We start from the raw sequence: 19,385 nt of genomic DNA on the forward strand, positions 1-19,385 counted from the left end.
CATGCCAGGCAGCAAGCCCCAAGGACCCTGAGAGATGGGAACAAACAGGTGAGCCTCACTGTTGCCCTGGCTCACCACTAGAGACTATTTCTGGGCCAAGGAGCAGGGAACGTGGGTGTATGGGGGGCTCTCCTAGTTGAGAAGAAGCAGATGAGAGTGTGAGAGACCAAAGGAGACACAGCGTTGGAGAGGAGAGGTCTGCACAGAGGAGGAATCCAGAGCCTTCAGTGGGGTCCCAAAGGACTGTTTAGCATGCATAGGAGGAAAGACTGGACAAAGAACCTCCTGACAGCACCGGGGGAGTGGTCTGCAGAGACCTTCACTCTGCACTCACCTAACAAATCCTGAAGAAGGTCAAGCTGCTTACTGAACCCAAAAAAATCCAGACACTTATAGTAGTGAAAAACCATCTAGCAAGACATAAGACATAATGACTAGCATCCAGTCAAAAATGACCAGTCATGAGCCAGGCATTTAGCTCAGTGGCATTAAGCGCCTGCCTTGCAAGTGCACGGTCATGAGTTCGATCCCTGGTACCAAGAACAAAAACAAAAACACCCCAAAAATGACCAAGCATGCAAAGGGATTATAAAGGCATAATGGAGGGGGAACCCCTAAAACTTCAGTTAATTGAAACTGATGTGTAGCTACACAGAGCAGGCAGGGACATTAAACCAGCTATCACACCTGGATTTGAACGATGGCAGGATGGCTTCAGGCCAGGCCGATGCTGACCCTGCTTAGCTTCACCTGAGGTTAATTTACATACAAACCCACTGAGGCCATATAAACAGTGAGCAAGGCCTATGGCCAGGCAGGAGGACCAACATCCAGCCAAATCAATGTGACCTAGAGATGACCCAAAGCCTTGAATACTCACCTCGGGGGCTCAGGATGGGGAATTCTCTGGCACCTGCTGGTGTGGCCAGGGGTCTCTGGCTTCTCCACTGAGAACACAGTGGGGTGCTTCATGCCTTGAAATTGGGGTAGGGGTCAGTGGAACCTCAGAGCAGCCTAGGGGCGTGTGGACAAGCTGAGTGGGGAGAAAAGGAGACAATTAACACTGCGTCTACCGTTCTGCTTGGACATCACAGTCAGATACTTGCAAATTCAGCTCACGCTACCACGTCTGGTCATCTGAACTATTTAAAGATCTTAGTCTGCTATTGTCTGATCTTCAGAGTCCCTGAGCCCCATGTATTAAAGGTGTGGTCCCCCAGGAAGTGAGTTCTTCAGGTTGCAAGGCCTAATGAGAGGTCTTTAGGTCATCAGGAATCCTGGCCCTTTTCTCTGCCTCTCTTTCATTTCCCACCATGAGGGATCAATGGCGTAACCTCCCCAGGGTCCTGCTATAGGTTGCCTTGCCATAGGCCCAAAACAATGAGGTCTATTGATCATGGGTGGAAATCCTCAAATCTGTGAGCAAAAAATAACCCTTTTCTCTTGATAATTATCTCAGGTATTTTGTTACAGTGTCAGAAAGCTGACTAACACACAATTCTTTTTTTAGAAAGCTTCAGAATTGTGGAAAATCAAAAGGCAGTCACATGACCTGTCACCCTTGCACCTTGTGACCACAGATCAGTCAGGCGGGCTGGATGCAGGATGGGGTGGAAGTGTCTCACTCTCCCAGGCATGGGCCAGCTTCACTCAGCGCAGTTCCCAATGTCAGCCCACCATGTCCTCAAGAATTTGGGTCTCCCGAAAGAATTAAAAGTTGGGTGTCAAACAGGTACTGATGACACCCAGGTTCCCAGCAGCAGTGCTCACAATAACCAAAATGTGGGTGCCATATGAGTGTCTCCTGATAAGCGAATTGTATAATGAACTGAATTTTGAGAGTCCCCCAAAGACCTCTGTGTTGAAGGCTTGGTATCAACCCTGGCACTATGGGAGGCAGTAGAACCTTAAAGGACCTGGCCTAGTGGGCAAGAGGTTATTGGGGGTGCCCTTGAAAGGGCTCTTGGAATCCCAGTCTCTTATGGTCTCTTTCTTTGCTTCCGGGCCACCTTGAGGTGAAACATGCCTCCATAGAAGCCTCCAAAACCAGAAGCACAGATAAACCTTTCTTCCTTACAGGTTAATTTAGCTCAAGCATTTTGTTACAGCAACAGAAACAAACACAAAGGGATAAGCAAAATAGGCTCTGGCTATACAGTGGGACCTATTTAGTCTTAAAAAGGAAGGAAATTCTGACCCCTGCCACAACTGAGTAAACCCTGAGGACATTATACTGGGTGATGTAAGCATGACATCAAAATGACAAATTCTGTACTGTTTCACTTATGTGGAATCCCTAAAGGGGTCAAGTTCACAATCATAGAAGGGTGGCTGCCAGGGCTGAGAGAGAAGGGAGGGCAGAGTTAGGGTTTAATGGGCACGGTTTCTTCTGCAAGGATGAGAAGACCCTGCAAGGTCACACCAAGGTGACAGCCACTCAGTGGAGCACCTAGGGCCCCATTCTCCCTGTCCACCTGTCAGTACACTGGCCCTGTAGAATGTGGCCTTGCTGGGGGCAGCCACCTGCCCCTCTCTGGGCCTTGGCACAAGGACCTGATCTCTGTGTCACTGCCCTCTTTCCCCACGACCCTCCTGTGAGGCCAAGGCCTGGCTGGCTGTGCAGCCCTGTCCCACAGGAAGAGGCTGGGCGTTACGCACGGACACTGCACTCCTGTGCCTTCCTGGTGGCCCTGGTCTCATTCAAGGCCCTGTGAGTGACTGTGACGAAGTGGAATACATACCTGAGACCAAAGACCCCCTCACTGGGTAGCAAACCCAGAAAAAAGGAGGGGAGGGCTGGAGCTCCCCACCCACCCAACAGGGTAAAACAGAGGCTTCTGGCAGCCCCAGCCTAGTAGGAGGTCCTGGCTGGACTCCCCATTGCTCTAGCCCTAGGCCTATCCCTTAGGGACTCCCTGGGGACCAATAGCCCCCACAGACTGGCTGTGGCCCAGGGGACTCTGCCTTGAAGGCAGTGAGGACACAGTGGGCCCCAAGCACTTGCATCTGGCATGATCCTGTCACTAGACCAGACTGTCCAGGTCACCAAGGAAAAGCTCAGCATCCTCCAGCCTCAGTCTCCCTGTCTGTGAAAGGGACACAATCATAGTTTTAGGAATATTCCCAGAGCCTGGAGGCAGCACACAACCTCGAGGCCCTCATATTTTTAGCCACTCTGGCAGACCGACACACACAGGGTATCTCGCCCATCTGACAGGTTCGTGGGGCCCAAGCAGCAGGGGCCCACGCTGGTTGGTATTGGGGATGGGTGTGAGTGGTGAGGGAGAGAAGGATGAGGAGGGTTGCCCGGATGATTTAGAACCCAGATCCCTGGCATGCATGGTTTCCACTCTGTCACAAAGCAGGGCTCTATGTCCCCTGAACTACAGCAGGACACAGGAAAATCAAGGGGCAAATGCAGCACCAATGATTTTGGCTCCAGGTTGGCTTGGCAGAAACTCACAAAACTCAGGAATGCAAGGGGATTAGCGCGCAGAGCTACACCAGGAAGTGCTGGCGCATGGCAGGTAGGGCCACCTCTTCTACAGGGCTGTTGCATCCAGGAGGCCAACACTGTTACCATTTCTGCTTAATCTTTTCACTTGTAGGTTTAGTGGATTTTTTTTTTTTTTTTGAGATAAAGTATCACTCACTATGTTGCCTTTGAAAAATTTCCTAACACAGAACAGGAGAAAACCATTTCCACTACAGCTCCAAGATCCTCAGCTCCACTTGAGCCTTGATCAAGGCAAGAATTCCCTGAGGCCAGGCTCACTCTCACCCCAACAGGCACCTTGGGTTCATTATAGCATTCTTTCCTCCTTTGATTATAGTTGACAATTATTTGTTTTCAAAGATAATAATAAAAAAAAAATGGACAAGAACTTTCTGTGGAAACTTCCACTCCACTGTCCACGTGGACCTCTCCCTCCACCTCCCTCCCTGACTCTGTCTTTCTCCCAGGAGCCACATAAGCCCTTCCCAAGACCCACCCTACCCAGCTAGATGGTCTTCCCTTAAACACCCTCCCCCTCCCCCATCCCTTCACCTTGACCTCACCCCGACCTCCCTCCTCCACTTCCTGCTTTTAGGCCCCTCCCGCTGGATTAAAGGACAAAGGAGCGGCAGCTCTTCCTGTTGCGCAGACCTCGGTGTTGTGGGTGATTAAGGAAATGAAAGAATTCAAATTCACCTTGTAAGGAACTTTTATATACGGTGTAATGCATTCTTTCGCATAAAAAGTGTGCTGTGATTAAGTTCAAATTTTGAAAATATAAACTCCAAATTGAGATGGGGAAGCTCAAACCCCAACACCAAAGCAGTCCTCTGAAGGTCTGTCCCATCACATCTCTTTACCTAAATCAAGGTGATGACTGCGAGTGACAGCTGGATGAGACGGGAAGGTCCAGATGGCAAATGGACCTCGAAAATTTATCCACACCCACACCTCTCAAGAAATAAACGAGGGATCCCCCCAAATCCTGTGCAATTGTAGAAGTTTATATCAGACCTAATGCAGAGCCTAAAAAAGTGAGGCCACTCTACCTTGCAGAACCACAGTGACCAGGCCACCTTATCTCATAGGACCTGAGTGACCAGGCCACCTCACTGCATGGGATCTGAGTGTCCAGTATTCCCTCCTCTCTCAGTGGGGCTCAGACAGATGGAAGGGCAGCAGGAAGGGACAGAAGGCATGTAGAGGGAGGGGACCGGCCATGTAGCTTCCCAGGAGGGGGGGAGGGGATCTCCAGCAGGGCAGCCAGGCTTACAGTCAGCAAGGTGAGTCCCTTTTCGGTTTTAAAGGAAGCTGAGGGCAGCCATCTAGGCCACCTGTTGGTGGAGGCAGAGGAAGCTGTCCCAGGGTCTGAGGCAGAACACAGGGAAGAGCAGAATGCAGGGAGACCCCGGCTCACCTCCCCCACAGCGCGTACCCTAGGCTGGGGTCCTATCAGGAGGCTGCCCCCTTTCACGCTGGGCCTGCTTCCACCCTGTTGCTTGCTGCCTGCACCTACCTGTTCGAGGCTGGCCTCCGGCCTGTCTCTTGTACAGGACACTGGTCTCTTGGTCACCTACATAACCCACAAATATCTGCAGAGCGGAGGCTCCAGCGCCCAGCAGGAAATGTCAGTGGTGAATGAAGGGCCCCTCATCTCATGTTTTCTTCCTGGCTGGCTTGGCCCCTACCCACTGTCACTCACTGTGTCCGGGGCCAGGCAGGGACAGGCTGCGCTTCAGTGGCCAGTTCTGTTCTTTCTTATGTCCTTGTTCATTGTTTTTAGCGCATGCTCGTCCCTAGTCTCTTGGAAGCCGCTGACATCCCACAGACCTATCCTCAACTACTCGGCCCAGCCCGGCATCTCACTCTGACCCACTCCCTTCACCAGAGAGCCTCAGTTTTCCCATCTACAAATAGGGATCATTGTGGTCTCAGCTGGAACAGTGGAAGCTCCTATCTAGAGATTTCCAAGGTCACATTCTTGCCCTTGGGCCACCTCAGGGACACTGGGCAGCCGAGGCAGGTGTGTCCCCAGGCTCTTGAACAGAGGTGCGGCCTCTCGAACCACACTGGTTCAGTTCTAACCTCGGAGCAGCATGGGCACCACCCCGCTGCAGAGCTCACAGGCCAGCGTAGCTCTGAGGGTTCCCTAGCACTCAGGAGGCAAGCAGACATTGGCGACTGGCCCCCACCCTCAGGAGCAGAACAGGGCTGGGACAAACCACTTCCTCCAGTAGCCGGCCCCGCCCAACCCCTAGGCCACTGTGCAAGTTGACTGCTTCAAAAATGGGGAGTGGGGGTGGAGTGCAGTGGACTTGTAGGACTGAGGACGTGGGCTGGGGCAAGCTGGCAGTGTCCTTTGCCTTAATTTCTTCTCCTGGCAAAGGCCACTCAGCAACCCCAGAAAAATGCAATCAATGACAGGAGCAACCTCCCACTCCCCACCTCATCCCCTTACTCCCTTCCCCCAACCCCTAACAAAGCCCATTGGCCCAGAGCCCAGCACACCTCTGCACAGGTGGCATCAGATTGTGTGGCCACTGGTGTGGTGACCCTGCCCTCAGTCACAGAGAGCGGGCAGCCCAGCCCCCAAGGAATATGTCTGGATCTGCCTTAGCAGCACAGCCCGAGAAAGACTTGCATTTTCCCCAAGCCTGGGTGATCTAAGAGAGCCTGGGCCCAGCATGGAGAGAGCCCTGCATGAGGTCATTTTGGACCTGTGCCCTCTGGGACTTCCAGAGGACGAAGCAGTCTCTCTCCATCACAGGAGTCCGAGCTGCCCCCGGACAAGTGCCAGCACTGTCCCACATGCCACAGTTTACAAAGGCTCCTCACCTTTCCAGTTTGATGCCCATAACTCTGACCTTTTCACAACAATGCCAGAGGAACACACAGAAAGACAGACAACAGGATGATATAAGGTACCACTCCACACCACGGGGCAGCTTCCTGTCTTGAAAATATTCGTCTCCCTCAAATGACTCCCTCCTCCCTCAAATGACAGCCGCAACCCTCACCCTGCCAAAGTCCCCCTCCCAAAATCAGATGGGGCTCAGCAGGCATCCTGGGAGCCAGTCTCCACTCACTGTTCTCTGGGCAGCCAGCGTAGGTCTCCTCCAGGGCTGAGCCTCCCGCGACAGCAGAACACAACTTCCTTTTTCTCATTTTCACAACATGGGTCACAAAACGACGGCGTATTTGCATTTCCGTGCCATTACGCAGTGTGAGAGGAGCTTGTGGCTGTGGAGGGGCCTCTCTTGCAAGGTGATGGGGGTGACCTCAAAAATGCAGTCCTCAGCCACAGCCACAGCAGGCCCCCAGTGCAGCTCAGCCTGGGCTGGGTTAAAGTTTAACAGGCTGCTCAGAAGGACCCAGGGCATGCTGGGTAAGGACCCCTGGAGACCACACTCCCTTGCTTTGGTAGGCTTCTCCGAGTAGACCTGTGGCGGCAGAGAGCTTCAGAGGCAGAGGCAGCAGAGGCTGGCCTAGACAGGCCCACAGCCTTCCTCAGACCTCAGTGGGTGGAAATGGCGAAATGGCCACAGAAGTTAGGAAATGGAAGGGCCCCGCCATGAACACATTGCTTCAAGGTGTCCCAGGGTACCTAGGAGAGCCCCAGTGACCAAACTCAACAGGACTGACTGCTCCAGTGGCACCCTAGATCCCAGTCTCCCAGCCAGGCCCACCAGAAGGGCTTCTCTTTGTTTTAGGGAGTCAATAAAGAACCCGGACTAGAAAGTCTGACTCAATATTAATAATGCCTTCTTAATTCAACCCTAAATAATAATACTAATCATGATTATTGAAAAACAAGCAATTTCTGTGGGTCTGTCTCCTCTTTGTCATGGGGGAGTCATGGCCCCTGGCAGGGGTATGAGGAGGTCCCCAAAGCAGCCACCGTGAAGGCACCAGCACCAGCACTTTCCATAGGAGTGCAGGACAAAGGAAAATCAAGCCCCTGGGGCTGGGGATGTAGCTCAGTGGTAGAGCACATAAGGGCCTGGCTTTGATACGCAGCACTGCAAAAAACAAAATGAAATAAAGCTGCAGGTGCAGAAAGCAACAAAAGGAGCCCAGGACGATTCCTGCTCCCCACAGTGGCCTCCCAGCATTTCCACCAAAGAGGCTTGCACTGTGAGCTCCTGGACAGTGTCCACTCCAGCTGGAAATGGGCTCTCACTCCCCAGCTCAGCTCCTGGTGCTAGTGTGGGAGAAACCACACGTTTTGCCTCCCAGGAATCCTTTCAGTTAGAACATAAAGATTGGAAGAACGCTACAGAGGCTCAGCGATGCAGCATGTGTTCTTTGCAGAGAGGACCACGTCGCACCTGCCCTGACACCTCAGCTTGGACACCTCAGACCCAGTGATGCACCAGCCACCAGGAAGCTGCAGGCTTCATGATGCTGGGTGCATCCCCAGCTTCCTGCTGGCCCTGCAGGGCACAATGCGTGGCTCCCAGGTGCTGTGACCTTGAGCTGGACACAGCGTCTCAGAGCCTCAGCTGTTCCTCTGTAAAATGGAGACATCAGCCGTGTGGGGTGGGGTGGTGAGGAACAAGGGCCTGGCCTGTGGCAGGTGCTTAGGAAATCACCCGCGCTGTCTTGGCCTGTGCTTGGCCTTGAAGTCTTAACTTCTCTTCACATGTTTGCAGCCCAGGCCAGGCAGGAGTGTGCCTGCCTCAGGGCTCAGTACTTTGCCACTCTGCTGACACATGCTGAGCCAGGAGGCTGGCGTTGGGACTAGAGGCCTCAAAGCCCACCAGTAGCACAGAACTGGCTGAGGAAGTCAAGATGATCACTGCCAGCAAGCACAGCGGCAGGTCACATGTGAGATCTGAGTGGTAAGGGTCCCCAGACATGACTAACAGGTAAAAAGGAGAGGGAGGGAATCTAGGGCTTGAACGCAGCCCTGAAGATAAGCATCTTTTCCTCCCCAAATGGGGTGGGGAAGGAAGAGGTGCCTCTACCTAGGGGTGACATCACCTAGGAAGGAGCCTCATCATGGCCACACTCTCATGCAGCCCCTCCCACCACCCGTCAGGCTGACCCATAGGAACCAGAAATGACAAAGATGCTTCCAAGACCAGATCATACAAGACACTGAGCTTCAGGCTTCCCCTCCTGGGTAGGGTCCTGGGGGGAGGGGGGGGAAGAGCAGCCACCATGCACTGAGGGCCTCAGGTGGCCCCGAGGAGAAGGATCTGGGCTGCTGGCTGCCAGCCATGATCAAGTCACTGTGGAGGTGGCTTCTTGGCCTGCATCAGGACTTCAGACAAGTCTGGCCACCGTATCTGCCTGCAGCCCCACAAGACACCTGGAGCAGAGACAAGTTCCCCTATTCCTGACCCAGCAAACTAAGAATCTGTTGTGGCCTTAGACTACTAAGTTGGGGGTGATTCGTTAGGCAGCAGTAGCCAAACGGTGTTTTCATCAGGAAAAAGAGCAGGGGGTGACTGAGGTTGCAAAAGGGAGGACCAGCCCTCAGCACAGTGTTCACCAGGAAGTAAGGGCGTCCAGTACTTTCCCACTTCATCAGAGTCCCTTGGTAACAGTGGGAGTCACATTGGGGGTCACAGTGATGATGCATTTGTGCTGTTCATTCTCAGGGATCCTAAGTAACCCCCGAATCACAGACCCTTCAGAGGGAAGCCTAGGTTCCTTTTCCTCCCCTCAGCTTGTTCCTCAGGGATAAGCTTCTATTCCCCCAAGCAGCTTCCTGCAAGGAGGTAGCTCTAATGAGGACCAGGGTCACCCCTAAGCCTCTGGTCTGCTCAAAAACCACCCCAGCCCTGCCTAACAGGGAAGCCAGTGATGACTTGGTGCAAAGATCAAAGAGGTGTAAAGATGGGGATACAGAGAGATGAGGAAGGGAAGAGCTGGTGGGTAGAGACCTGTTAACCAGAGGAAAGTACCTACTTGCAGGAGACAGTCTCCTGGGGTGGGGTGGACAGTGTCCACTCAGCAGGAGGAAGTCTGCAGCTGAGGTTAGAGGAGGGCAGGTGTCTTTACAGTCAGTTAATAGCCCTTTGCTAGCAGCTACCAGATACAGAAGCACAGACAGCAGGTTCAAAAGGCAGTTCCCACAGGAAACGTAAGCACCCCCGCGCATCTGTATTCCTCCCAAGCAAGGCGGGGTGGCCCTGTGGTTCCCTTTTCAGCATGACAGCTGGTCACTCCTTCCACAAGGCCCAGGGCTCACAGTTGAGCTGCTTCTGTATCACTCCCTACTTGAAGGGAACTGAGAGCCTCAGGTCTCACATCCTTTCTAGAACTGTGTCAGTCTTCAAATATCAGACAGATGATCTAATTATTCTTGTCTTTTCCTCAAGAAAAGGGAAATGGCAGGGCAGGAGTGAAGGGGAACCATGGAGGGTATTTCTGAGGGGCTTGGGCAGGGGGCACATTTGTCAGCTTCCAAGCTCCCAGCAACTCCTGCTGGACACCCATCTAATGATAGACCCCAGGAAGCAGAAGCTTCCCAGAGGCAGCGGGAGCCACTTCAGTGATTGTCTTGCTGTGCTGAGCTCCTAAGAATTCTCATTTTCTTCCCAACACTTCTTGAGAGTGCATACATTTTTATCGGAGCATTTTTTTTCATCTTTTTTTTTTTTTTTTTTTTGTCTTTTTCCTTTTTACCGGTACCAGGGATCAAACTCACGGCTGCCTGCTTGCAAGGCAGGCGCTTATGCCGCTGAGCTAAATCCCCAGCCCTATCGGAGCATTTATGATCTTTGCATTTGGCAGAGAAGTCAAACTGTTTAAAAATCAGAGAATGAAAGTTGCTCAGGGCTCATCCAAGGTCAGCCCAGCACTCTTGCACAATGCAAGACTGCTGGGCCCATGGCTGTTTATGGATGGAAATTTTAATTTCTACTTAGCCGTCCTAAATCTCTCTCAGGAAAAAAATGTGGTCAAGAAACCCAAAAGGAAGAAATGCTGAGTGTCATTTTGCTTTCTGAAAGTACATTTTTTTTAGTTTGCTAAAAAAGTTTTCTAGACTGCATCAAACTAAAATTGCATTTGGTTTATGTATAGACAATAGATTTTAAACTCTGTCACAGGCTTTATCATCTCTGCCATCTCTTCTGCTTGGGCAGCTGGAAGGTGGACAAACCCAGATCTGGAATCTGGGAGGGCCATGTGCAAATTCAGCCAAGCTGAATGACACTGTATAACTCTCACCCCAAGACGGGGAAGATATCCTTGGACCTCAAGCCGAAGTGACTGCCTAGAGAAGTGAATACAAAGAGCAGGAGGGACAAACTGATTAATCATCCCTCACTTTGCTCTATTTTTTAAAAAAGAATCGCTTTAAAATACTTGATGGTTTAGTCACCTTAGCCAAAGGAGCCTTCAGCATTGGACTGGAGAGACAATCCCAGCTCCAGCACTTACAGGAAGTGACATTTGGAGAGCTTCCTAGATGAAGGGTGTAATTACAGGGTAGGTCTGGGTGGGGGGAGCATCCAGCCGGAGAACATTTGGGCCTGAAGTGGAAGCAATTGTTTCTGGTCTTTAACAAAAAGCTCTGATGTGTCTACCCTTATGCAAAGGCTGTGCTTTTTTTTTTTTTTTTTCTTTTAACAGTGTAAGAAAAAATTGCCCATGTGTAAATAGAGAGTGATACACAAAAACCAGGCATGAAACGGACGGCCACACCCCCTATCAGCCCCTGAATAGAAGATAATTCCAGCATTGTTGTGGGCCAGCTGCACAGCGTCAGGCAGGAGCACTTGGAAGTCTGGTGCAGACCGGGGCCCTTCCTGCGCCTCCCAGTCCCAGAGGGGAACGAAACCCCAGGAGGGGTGTTTTCACCATAACTCATGACTCGGATCCACTCTTTTCCATTCAGTCTCTGGGCTCAGCTGTTCCAACAGCACGTGGGATTCCCAAGGTCTCTTTAAGGGCCTGCTGCTGAGCTGGAGTGGGGGAGTGGGGGAGAAGAAAGGACAGAATTAAGGGCACCTAAGGATGCCCACGGGACTGCAGAGTCACAGGGCAGACAGAGAGAGAGGGAGAGAGGGAAGGCAGAAGGAAGTTGATTTGTTAGTTGATTAACTCTTCTGAGGTTGTTGGTGAGCTGAGCTCCTGTGACAGGCTCCTTGCTCACGGAGACAGTGAAAGCTCCCCAGTGGGCCATGGTAGGGGAGGTGACCTGACCGTGCCTTTGCTGGCACTTGTAGGACAGGTGCTGCTAAGGAGAGGGTAGCATCAGTGGCGTCTGTCTTCCCTGACACATCTCTGCATATGAGCTCCTGTTCCGTCCTGGGCCCACTGGCCGCACAGACATATGCTGGACCTCAGAGGCACCCGGGTGGCACAGGCAGCCCCATCCCAAACTGTCTCATCCCTGAGTTCCCACAAAGTGCCTGAGGTGCCCTGTGCTTGGAACACTCTGGAGAACGTGATGCCCCCAGAGCTGACCTAAAGCTACAGGACTGGATGGTTCTTCCCGCAAGCTTGGGAACGGGACAGTCTCTGCCACAGTTGGGGGTTGCTATGGAGAGGAGGGTTCTGCTGCCAGCCACACATGACACAAATGCATGCTCGGTCCTTCCATCCCATAGAGAGCTGCCAGCGGGTGACATGGGACTCCTTTTATAGCTGAGGGAACATGATCCCATGGCAGGGGTGAGGCCGGCCTTCCATCCTAGCCATCTCCCTCCTGGGGAGGGCCGCGGGATAATCGGTGCCCACAGTGGCAGGTGGTCACTTTACTGACCCTCTGCGTCATCCAGTCTCCTGGACCCCCAGATCTGCACCAGGCTTGTGAAAGCCTTTTAGAAGCCAGCGGTCACCCATCAACATGGAGAGCCTGGAGAGATGAGTTCCAGCCCAGTCTCCAGAGGCCTGAGGCCTAAAGATGGGGCAGGCACCTTTGGGACAGGAACTGACCCAGAGCACAGTGAGAGGGAGCCGCCAGCTCTGGGTGAGAGGCCCGCACTCAGGGCCTTGGGGCATCCAAGCCAGCTGACCTGCAGAGGCTCACTCAGCCCCCCACAGGAGTCTGAGGAGGCCATGGCTGTGGTCGCATGCAGCCCATCTCACCACTGTGAGGGAGACCACACTTAGCTTCACACATGTGTGCTTAAAAGTCTCTCTTACGCGGAAAACACAAAGCACAAATTTTTAAAGAGCAGAAGAAAAGGTAGACAGTAGGGGACAGAGGAAGAGACCCTTCATAAAAAGGGAGGGGATCTAGAGGTAGAAGGAGAGAGGAGAGGAAAGGAAGGGGAATAAAAGCAATTAAGATTCATTAGGCACAGGTACCTGGTCCCTGCGATGAAGGAACCATTATGTACTACAAACGTGTACCAAAATAAAATAAAGTAAATTAAAATAATTTTTTAAAAAGACCCTTAATTTTTCTGCCCAAGATAAAACCTGTGGCAAACTCACTGGGGCGACTGGGCATTGTAGTACAAGCCTATAATCCCAACCCTTGGGAGGCTGAGGCAGGAGGGGTGCTGGGAATTCAAGGCCAGCCTGTACTATTGGTATCAGCCAAAAATAAAGAAAGAAAAGCAAACAACAAAAACCAAACTCACTGGACCTGCGGTTTTCTCTCCTCTCCAGAGTCCACACAGATTTTAACCCCTTGCACACACACGCACACACGGATGACCACACATGTCATTTTTGGCACTTTACACTGATTTCAGGTAACCAAACCTGTGTTTCCAGCTGTTGGAAAATGACCACAGTCCAGCTCTCCTACTTCACGGATGGACACAGAGCGTAAGAAACACACAGGAGCCCAGGATAGCCTGGACTGCCAGGTCCACACAGCCTTTCCATAAAGTTCTTATCCAAAATGCTGGTTTCTGTAATGAACCTCGAATTTCCCCCCAAGCCACACCAAATATCCCTTTGACTCTGGTTTATTTGCTCCCTTACAAGTGGTGACATTTAGAGGCGATGTTACAACTATAGCAAAAAGGAAAGAAGAAAAGAAAAGAAAATCCTAGTATCTGACACAGGGTGCAAGGGGAATCTCAAAGACAGTATTTTCTTCAAGTGCACCCTCCATTTCTCCACCATTTGAAGGAGGAAAAAAAAAGGAGAGTGGGGAGAGAGTGGGGAAATCTGGAAACAAACTAGGACTCATCATAGCATCCAGCCTAGTATAGATTGTTCAATAAACACCCAGACCATTCTGCTCAGGAGCCAGGGACCCCCAGAACCACGGCATGGACAGCTGCAGTGGTCCCTCACAGCCCAGCTTTGCTCAGCTGTGCTTAGGAGAGGCAGTGGGTTGATTAAATCCTCTCTTCAAATTACACACCAGACAGCATCCTCTTCCTAGGAAAGGGTCCTGCTGGTTCCACTGCATGGAAAATCAGCAGCTAGCAGAGGGAAGATCACCCCCACAAGACTCCAAAGCCACCTGAACTCCCACATACTCACCATCTTCCCTTAAAGGACAAAAATCATTTTTAAAACAAGAAGACTCCGTAGCTTCCCACAGCCCCAGGTAGACAAACTTGAGTCCGGCGAAAGCTCCTATCCAGGGCCAGCTTCCGGAGGAGCCCTGCGTGGTTCACAGACGCCAGGGTCTCTTCAGGGACGTCAGGAGCGGAGCTGTGCAGGCAGGCGCCGATCAGCCCCGGACTGAAGCCAGCTGGGGTCCTATGGGGTGGTCCTGGCTCCCTGGCAGCCCTGTGCCTTCTGCGGGGCACAGCTGCAGGGACGCGCTGCACCCTGACAAAGCCAGCACGTGGAGTGTGAGGGAGGAGGGGCGGGGGCTCAGTCTGGGATGCCACTGACTGGTCCCCATGGCAACCCGGCAGGCACTGGGCTGGTGGTGAGCCCAGAGCCCGGAGTCTGGGACAGCAGATGGGGTCCCTGAGGCTTTTGGCTGCAAGAGAACCCAGGAGAGAAGGCTACTTATTTTTCTGGACTTCAGTGCCCCACCCACCACCTCTGGCTGCAGGGATCTTTAAATACTCCAGTACTGCAGGTGACCCTGTTTTATGGTGTGTGTACACTTAGTCCATGCACAGGGAGGCTATGGTAGGAAATGTGTTACTCTCTTTGCTGAAGGAGACCTTTGTGTGAAAGCTGTGTGTGTGTGTGTGTGTGTGTGTGTGTGTGTGTGTGTGTGTGTGTGAACAGCCCAGACGGTTCTGTCCCTTACTGTGGGCTTGATCTCCTGCAGGGACTCACATCCCCTGGAGCTTGTCAGCTGACAGGAAGTCAACAGGAAGTGTCAGCTCTGGTGGCCAGCACTGCCCACAAAACCCAGAGCTTCAGGTTGTCATCACTTCATCCAGACACCCACCATCTCACTAAACATCTGAAATTTATTAGGGAAATGCCCCAAGATCCACCAGCTGTACTGTGATGCCCTCACCAGGTTGCTGACAAGACCCAAAGGAGGTGGGAAACTCTTCATTTCTTACCCTGGTGTATGTGTAGGATGGACAGATAGAGAGAGAGGCCCAGATAGAGACAGAGAGACATAAACAGAGACAGAGACAGACAGAAAGAGACAGAGAGAGAGACACATAGAGAGAGAGGCAGAGACAGAGACACAGAGATATAGAGACGGAGGCAGAGAAAGAGACAGAAAGACAGAGAGAGAGAGAGAGAGAGAGAGAGAGAGAGAGAGAGAGAGAGAGAGATCCAGAGAAAGAAAGGCTTTTCGGAAAAAAAATGCACTAGCTGGGCAAGGTGACACCCTACTACTCAGGAAGCTGATGCAGGAGGATTGAAAGTCCAAACCCAGCCTGGGATACATAGCAAGAGCCAATCTCCAAAACGCCAAGGCAGAGCTAATATGTTATTTGTGAAGTTAAAAATAAGTGCAATGGAAGGAAAACACTTTAAAGGAAAAAGATGTCCCTAAGAGCAGGAAAAGGGGTCCAAACCTCAGCCTCTGCCTTCAGTGGGGGTCCTCATCCTCCTCTGGGAAGCAGAGGTCTTCGGCTGGGGCCTCCCTCGTTGCTGAAGGATTCCACGGGATAGTAAGGTACCTGGTTCTGACGCAGGACCCAGTTCACTGCTGGGTTAACACTAGCTGGCACCGCTGTGTGATTCCACAGCCACACAGGCTCTGGGTTTGTGATACCAGGATGTACCAGATGTGCTTTTTAGACACATTTTCCTTGCTCTACATCCTATCGCAATCTTTCCCCAATGAGTAACCGTTATGGTTTGTGTCTGGATGTCCCCCGCACTCCCCAAGTCTCCTGTGGCCATGAGGGGCAGGCGTTTCAGAGATGACTGTCTAGGGTTTGTGACTGATTCACGGTCCGAGGCTGGGGTTAAGGGTGTGAGCGCCACACTCACCCTAGGGAGGGCAGCCTGCACACAATATAAGGGACAGAAAGAGGATAACTCGCTCTCTCCCCTTGCTTGCTTGCTTTTGCTGTCTTCTACCTGCAATGAACTATTTCTTTTTTTTTCTTTTCTTTTCTTTTCTTTTTTTTTTTTTTTTTTTTGGTCTTTTTCATTTTTATCAGTACCAGGGATCGAACTCACGACCGCCTGCTTGCAAGGCAGGTGCGGATGCTGCTGAACTAAATCCCCAGCCCCCCAATGAACTATTTCTTGTTTGCAATCCTGTCGGCCCGTCACCCTGCCTTGGGACCAGCTGGTTACAGACAGAAACCTCTACAAACTGTGCGTTAAATGAACCTTTTCCCTTTTAACTTTGGGTGTCAGGTATTTTGTCTGAGGAAGAGAAAAGTAAGACAGTAGCTGTTCTGCTTCAGCTGGGAGACTGCTCTCAACCAATCCTTCCCAGCTCCAACTTCTGTCCTGGGGGCTTCTCTACCCTCGGAACTTTCAGCCCCTGACTGGAGGTGGAAATGGGTGAAAGCTCATGATTGAGGGCTTTCTCCCTTCTCACTGGACACTTCTTTCTTCCCCAGCACTAGACTGCTGTCCTGGATGGTGACCATGGACTCACTTTCATGTTTATAGTGACACCTCACGGTCCTCTCCTGATCCCACGTTTTTTAGATGCCTAGGGTGCTGCACAGAGCTGGAGACACCAGGCAGGCCTGCCTGTGCTGGCCCAAGCAGGGGCAGTGTGGCCCTGTGGACTCTCCCCTGACTGCCACAGTGCGGACCCCCAAGGGCTGCTGTCATGCAGTCAGGAGAGAGAGGCGCCACTCCTGGGGGGTGGCCCTGGCACCAGGGAAATGCTTGCTTCTCTTTCCTTCCTCTAGAGACAGCTGGTTCCTAGTTCCAAATGTCCCCATCTGGCCTTCACTGTGCCAGGAAAATCTCTGCAAATAAAAGCATGGGCTCGTGGTCTGGGACAAACGCTTTTGTCTCTGGAAGGGCCCTTCTGCTCCTGAAGCACCGAGACACCGGGTGCCATGCGGGCGCCAGGACAGCCAGGATTGTGACATGGGGGAAACATTCAGAGAGAAAGAGACAGGGTCGCAGAAGCTGTGGTTACCACTTGGCAAAAACTGCTCTCTGAAAGTGTGGGGGCAGGGCAGAGCAAACAGAGGGCTGTGCACAAACGTCCCCCTTTTTGCTCTGGTGATGAACCGTGTGCAGTGCACTAAACCCAGGAAAGAAGGGAATTTCCTCCATTTTCAGAGCATTTATTACGTCCCACACGCGGCCTTCATTGAACTGCCCAAATCCAGGCTTTTTCTGTAAAACAAACACTCAGTGTTCTGTCAGAGAAAGGCCACTTCGTCTCCTGAAACGCCAAGGAGAAGCGAGCACCTCCACACTTCCAAAGTTCACCCCAAGTCCTGCCACAAAGGACGTCCACTGGGGTACAGGCACACGTGCACCTGGCCACATGTCCCGAGGAGCTCAGCTCCAGGTTGGACTTTTGTACTGTGAGATGCCAGCAAAGAGAGGCATCTCCCCCACCACACACTGAAAAGTGTCTGCAACACTCACTGTGAGCTTCACGCGCTTCACGTGCTGGGTTTAAAGATGTCCCAGTGGCTGTTGCAGGCCGGCTCTTTACTCAGGAGGGGCACAAACCCAAAAGCTCTTTGCCCCAGAAGCAGACACTCTCCTTCTCCCCGGCATTTGCCCCCACTGCTTAGGACATGTTGTTAGAGTATACAGGAGCTTTCTGTGACCCCAGCCCATGCAGTCTCAAGCCCCGCTGCCTTCCACTGGTCCCCGTCCTTGGATCTGATTCCTGGGAGAAAGAGCAGTAGTAGCACTCAAGCCAGTCTCCTCAGGGGGGACCAGCCTCCAGGACCTGGTGCAGCCACCAGGCGTGTGCTGTTCTGTCACCACCCACCTGGCTCCATCCTGACGGCCAGGTGTGTAGGGTCACCCATGGGAACACATGCAAATGTCTGAGCACAGGTTTGAACATATTATATCCATACACGTGCATGCTAAGGAGCATGAACAGATGTGTTTGCACACATGTATGTGTGTGTGTTCACACATACATGGGCTGCATGCCTTACACATCCTCTTCAAGCTCACAGTTCCACTATGTCAAACCCAGGCTTTTCTAAATGGCCGTATCCAAAAGAATAAGTGGTAAAATACTCCTGGCCGGTTTTAAACACTAAAAGAGAACCCTGGTCCCCAAGATGGAAGGACAGACATCGTGAGGGCAATGCCTGCCTGGCTCGTGGAGGCCAGCACCTGACTCCCCATTCAGATGCAAGACTCCCCACTGGCTGGGCCCTTGAGGGTCCCACACACGTGGTTCAGTGGTCTCTTGCCCATTGGGCCCCCCATATGGAATGAGGAGAGGGCTCAAGGTCCCCGGGATTGGAGTTGAGACCTGAGGGTGTCGGCAGGACAGTGTGGCTACATAGTCACATTCAAGGACACCTACGCACAGGACAGGCCTTTCGCTGTGTGGCACTAGCATCCTCCTAGCCTGCTTCCCAGCTCTGTGTGAGGCTCCCGTGCTCACACAGGGGACCCCCAGGTCCCCTAGCCTCCCATCCTATCGTGACCAGCCAGGGAAACACTCTGCTTCCACTCAGGCTCCTCTGCAGCTGTTTCTGTGTTATAACTGTATCTATAGCCTCATACAGTCATAAAGTGGGGATTCTCAGAGGTGGCTGAATCTAGAGTACGTGAGGCTAAAAACTGATTCATGGTAAATGCTGGCTCAAGCTCACTAGGATTAAGGGTATGAGTGCAACCCTCCCCAGTGCCCTGGATACGATAAGGGGCAGAAAGACACTATTAAGGTCCCTTGCTTTTTCACTGCCTTCTGCCCACCATAAACCTTTTCTCTTCTGTGATGTCACTCTACCAGGCCACCCTGCCTTGGAGCCAGCTGATTATGGACTGAAACCTCTACAAACTGTGAGCTAAATAAATCTTTTGCTCCCTTAATTTGGGGTATTGAATATTTTGTCTCAGCAATGAGAGAAAAGAAACTAAGATATGGTGTTTGGGGGCCTGATGTGAGGGGTGGTGAGGATGACATCAGCACATCTGGGTTCTGGGACAGGAGTGTGGTGCAAAAGCCTGAACCTCCTCTTCCTTAGAAGCCCCGTGTTACATGGTCTCAAATCCAGACCCTTCCCCACCTGGTGGAAAGTGTGGGGGACACAGAAGCTAAACATGATGGCAGCCAGTGAGTGCTGGGCTCAGTCTCAGCTGACAGCCAGCAAGGAGCCTCCAGCTGGAATGCAGCGCCCCAGCATTGCCACCTCCAGCCTAGGAGACCTGGACTGCACACTGGAAGGAGGAGCTGCAAGAAAATATATTTGCATCGTTTCAAACCACAAGTTAGTGGCAATTTGCTAACAGAACAACAGAAACACAGCTGAGAATTTTTCTTGCAATGAGAGAAATTGAAAAATCCCTGTATGGGCTGGAAGTTTAGCTTAGTGGCATAAGTGCTTTCCTGGAAAGCACAAGGTCATGAGTTTGATCCCGAGCAACAAAAAAAAGGTTATGCCCAACACCTAACCCATGGTACCTG

The 19,385-nt window shown here is 51.9% G+C and overlaps 1 protein-coding gene across 8 annotated transcripts in view; it reads right to left on the minus strand.

The window, feature by feature from the left end:
* Fgd3 (FYVE, RhoGEF and PH domain containing 3) overlaps nt 1-14,190 on the minus strand; it is a 53,405-nt gene extending 39,215 nt beyond the window's left edge. The window contains exons 1-2 of one of the 8 annotated variants that reach the window (XM_013150659.3): nt 13,904-14,187; nt 881-1,033 (exon numbers count right to left, since the gene is read on the minus strand). Coding sequence is in view for 3 of the 8 variants with exons in the window: in XM_063227333.1 (XP_063083403.1) it covers nt 13,904-13,906 (3 nt within the window). In the remaining 5 variants the exon portion in view is untranslated. Of the gene's footprint in view, nt 1-880; nt 1,034-5,012; nt 5,301-6,331; nt 6,417-6,513; nt 6,833-13,903 lie in introns of those variants that run through there. The other 7 variants (XM_013150656.3, XM_013150657.3, XM_063227334.1 and 4 more) reach the window with 7 other exon arrangements.
* Between the last annotated feature and the right edge of the window lie 5,195 nt (nt 14,191-19,385).

Source organism: Cavia porcellus, unplaced genomic scaffold, assembly GCF_034190915.1.
Source record: "Cavia porcellus strain 051 isolate PalLab524CR breed Dunkin Hartley unplaced genomic scaffold, mCavPor4.1 scaffold_17, whole genome shotgun sequence".
Classification (NCBI taxonomy): domain Eukaryota; kingdom Metazoa; phylum Chordata; class Mammalia; order Rodentia; family Caviidae; genus Cavia; species Cavia porcellus.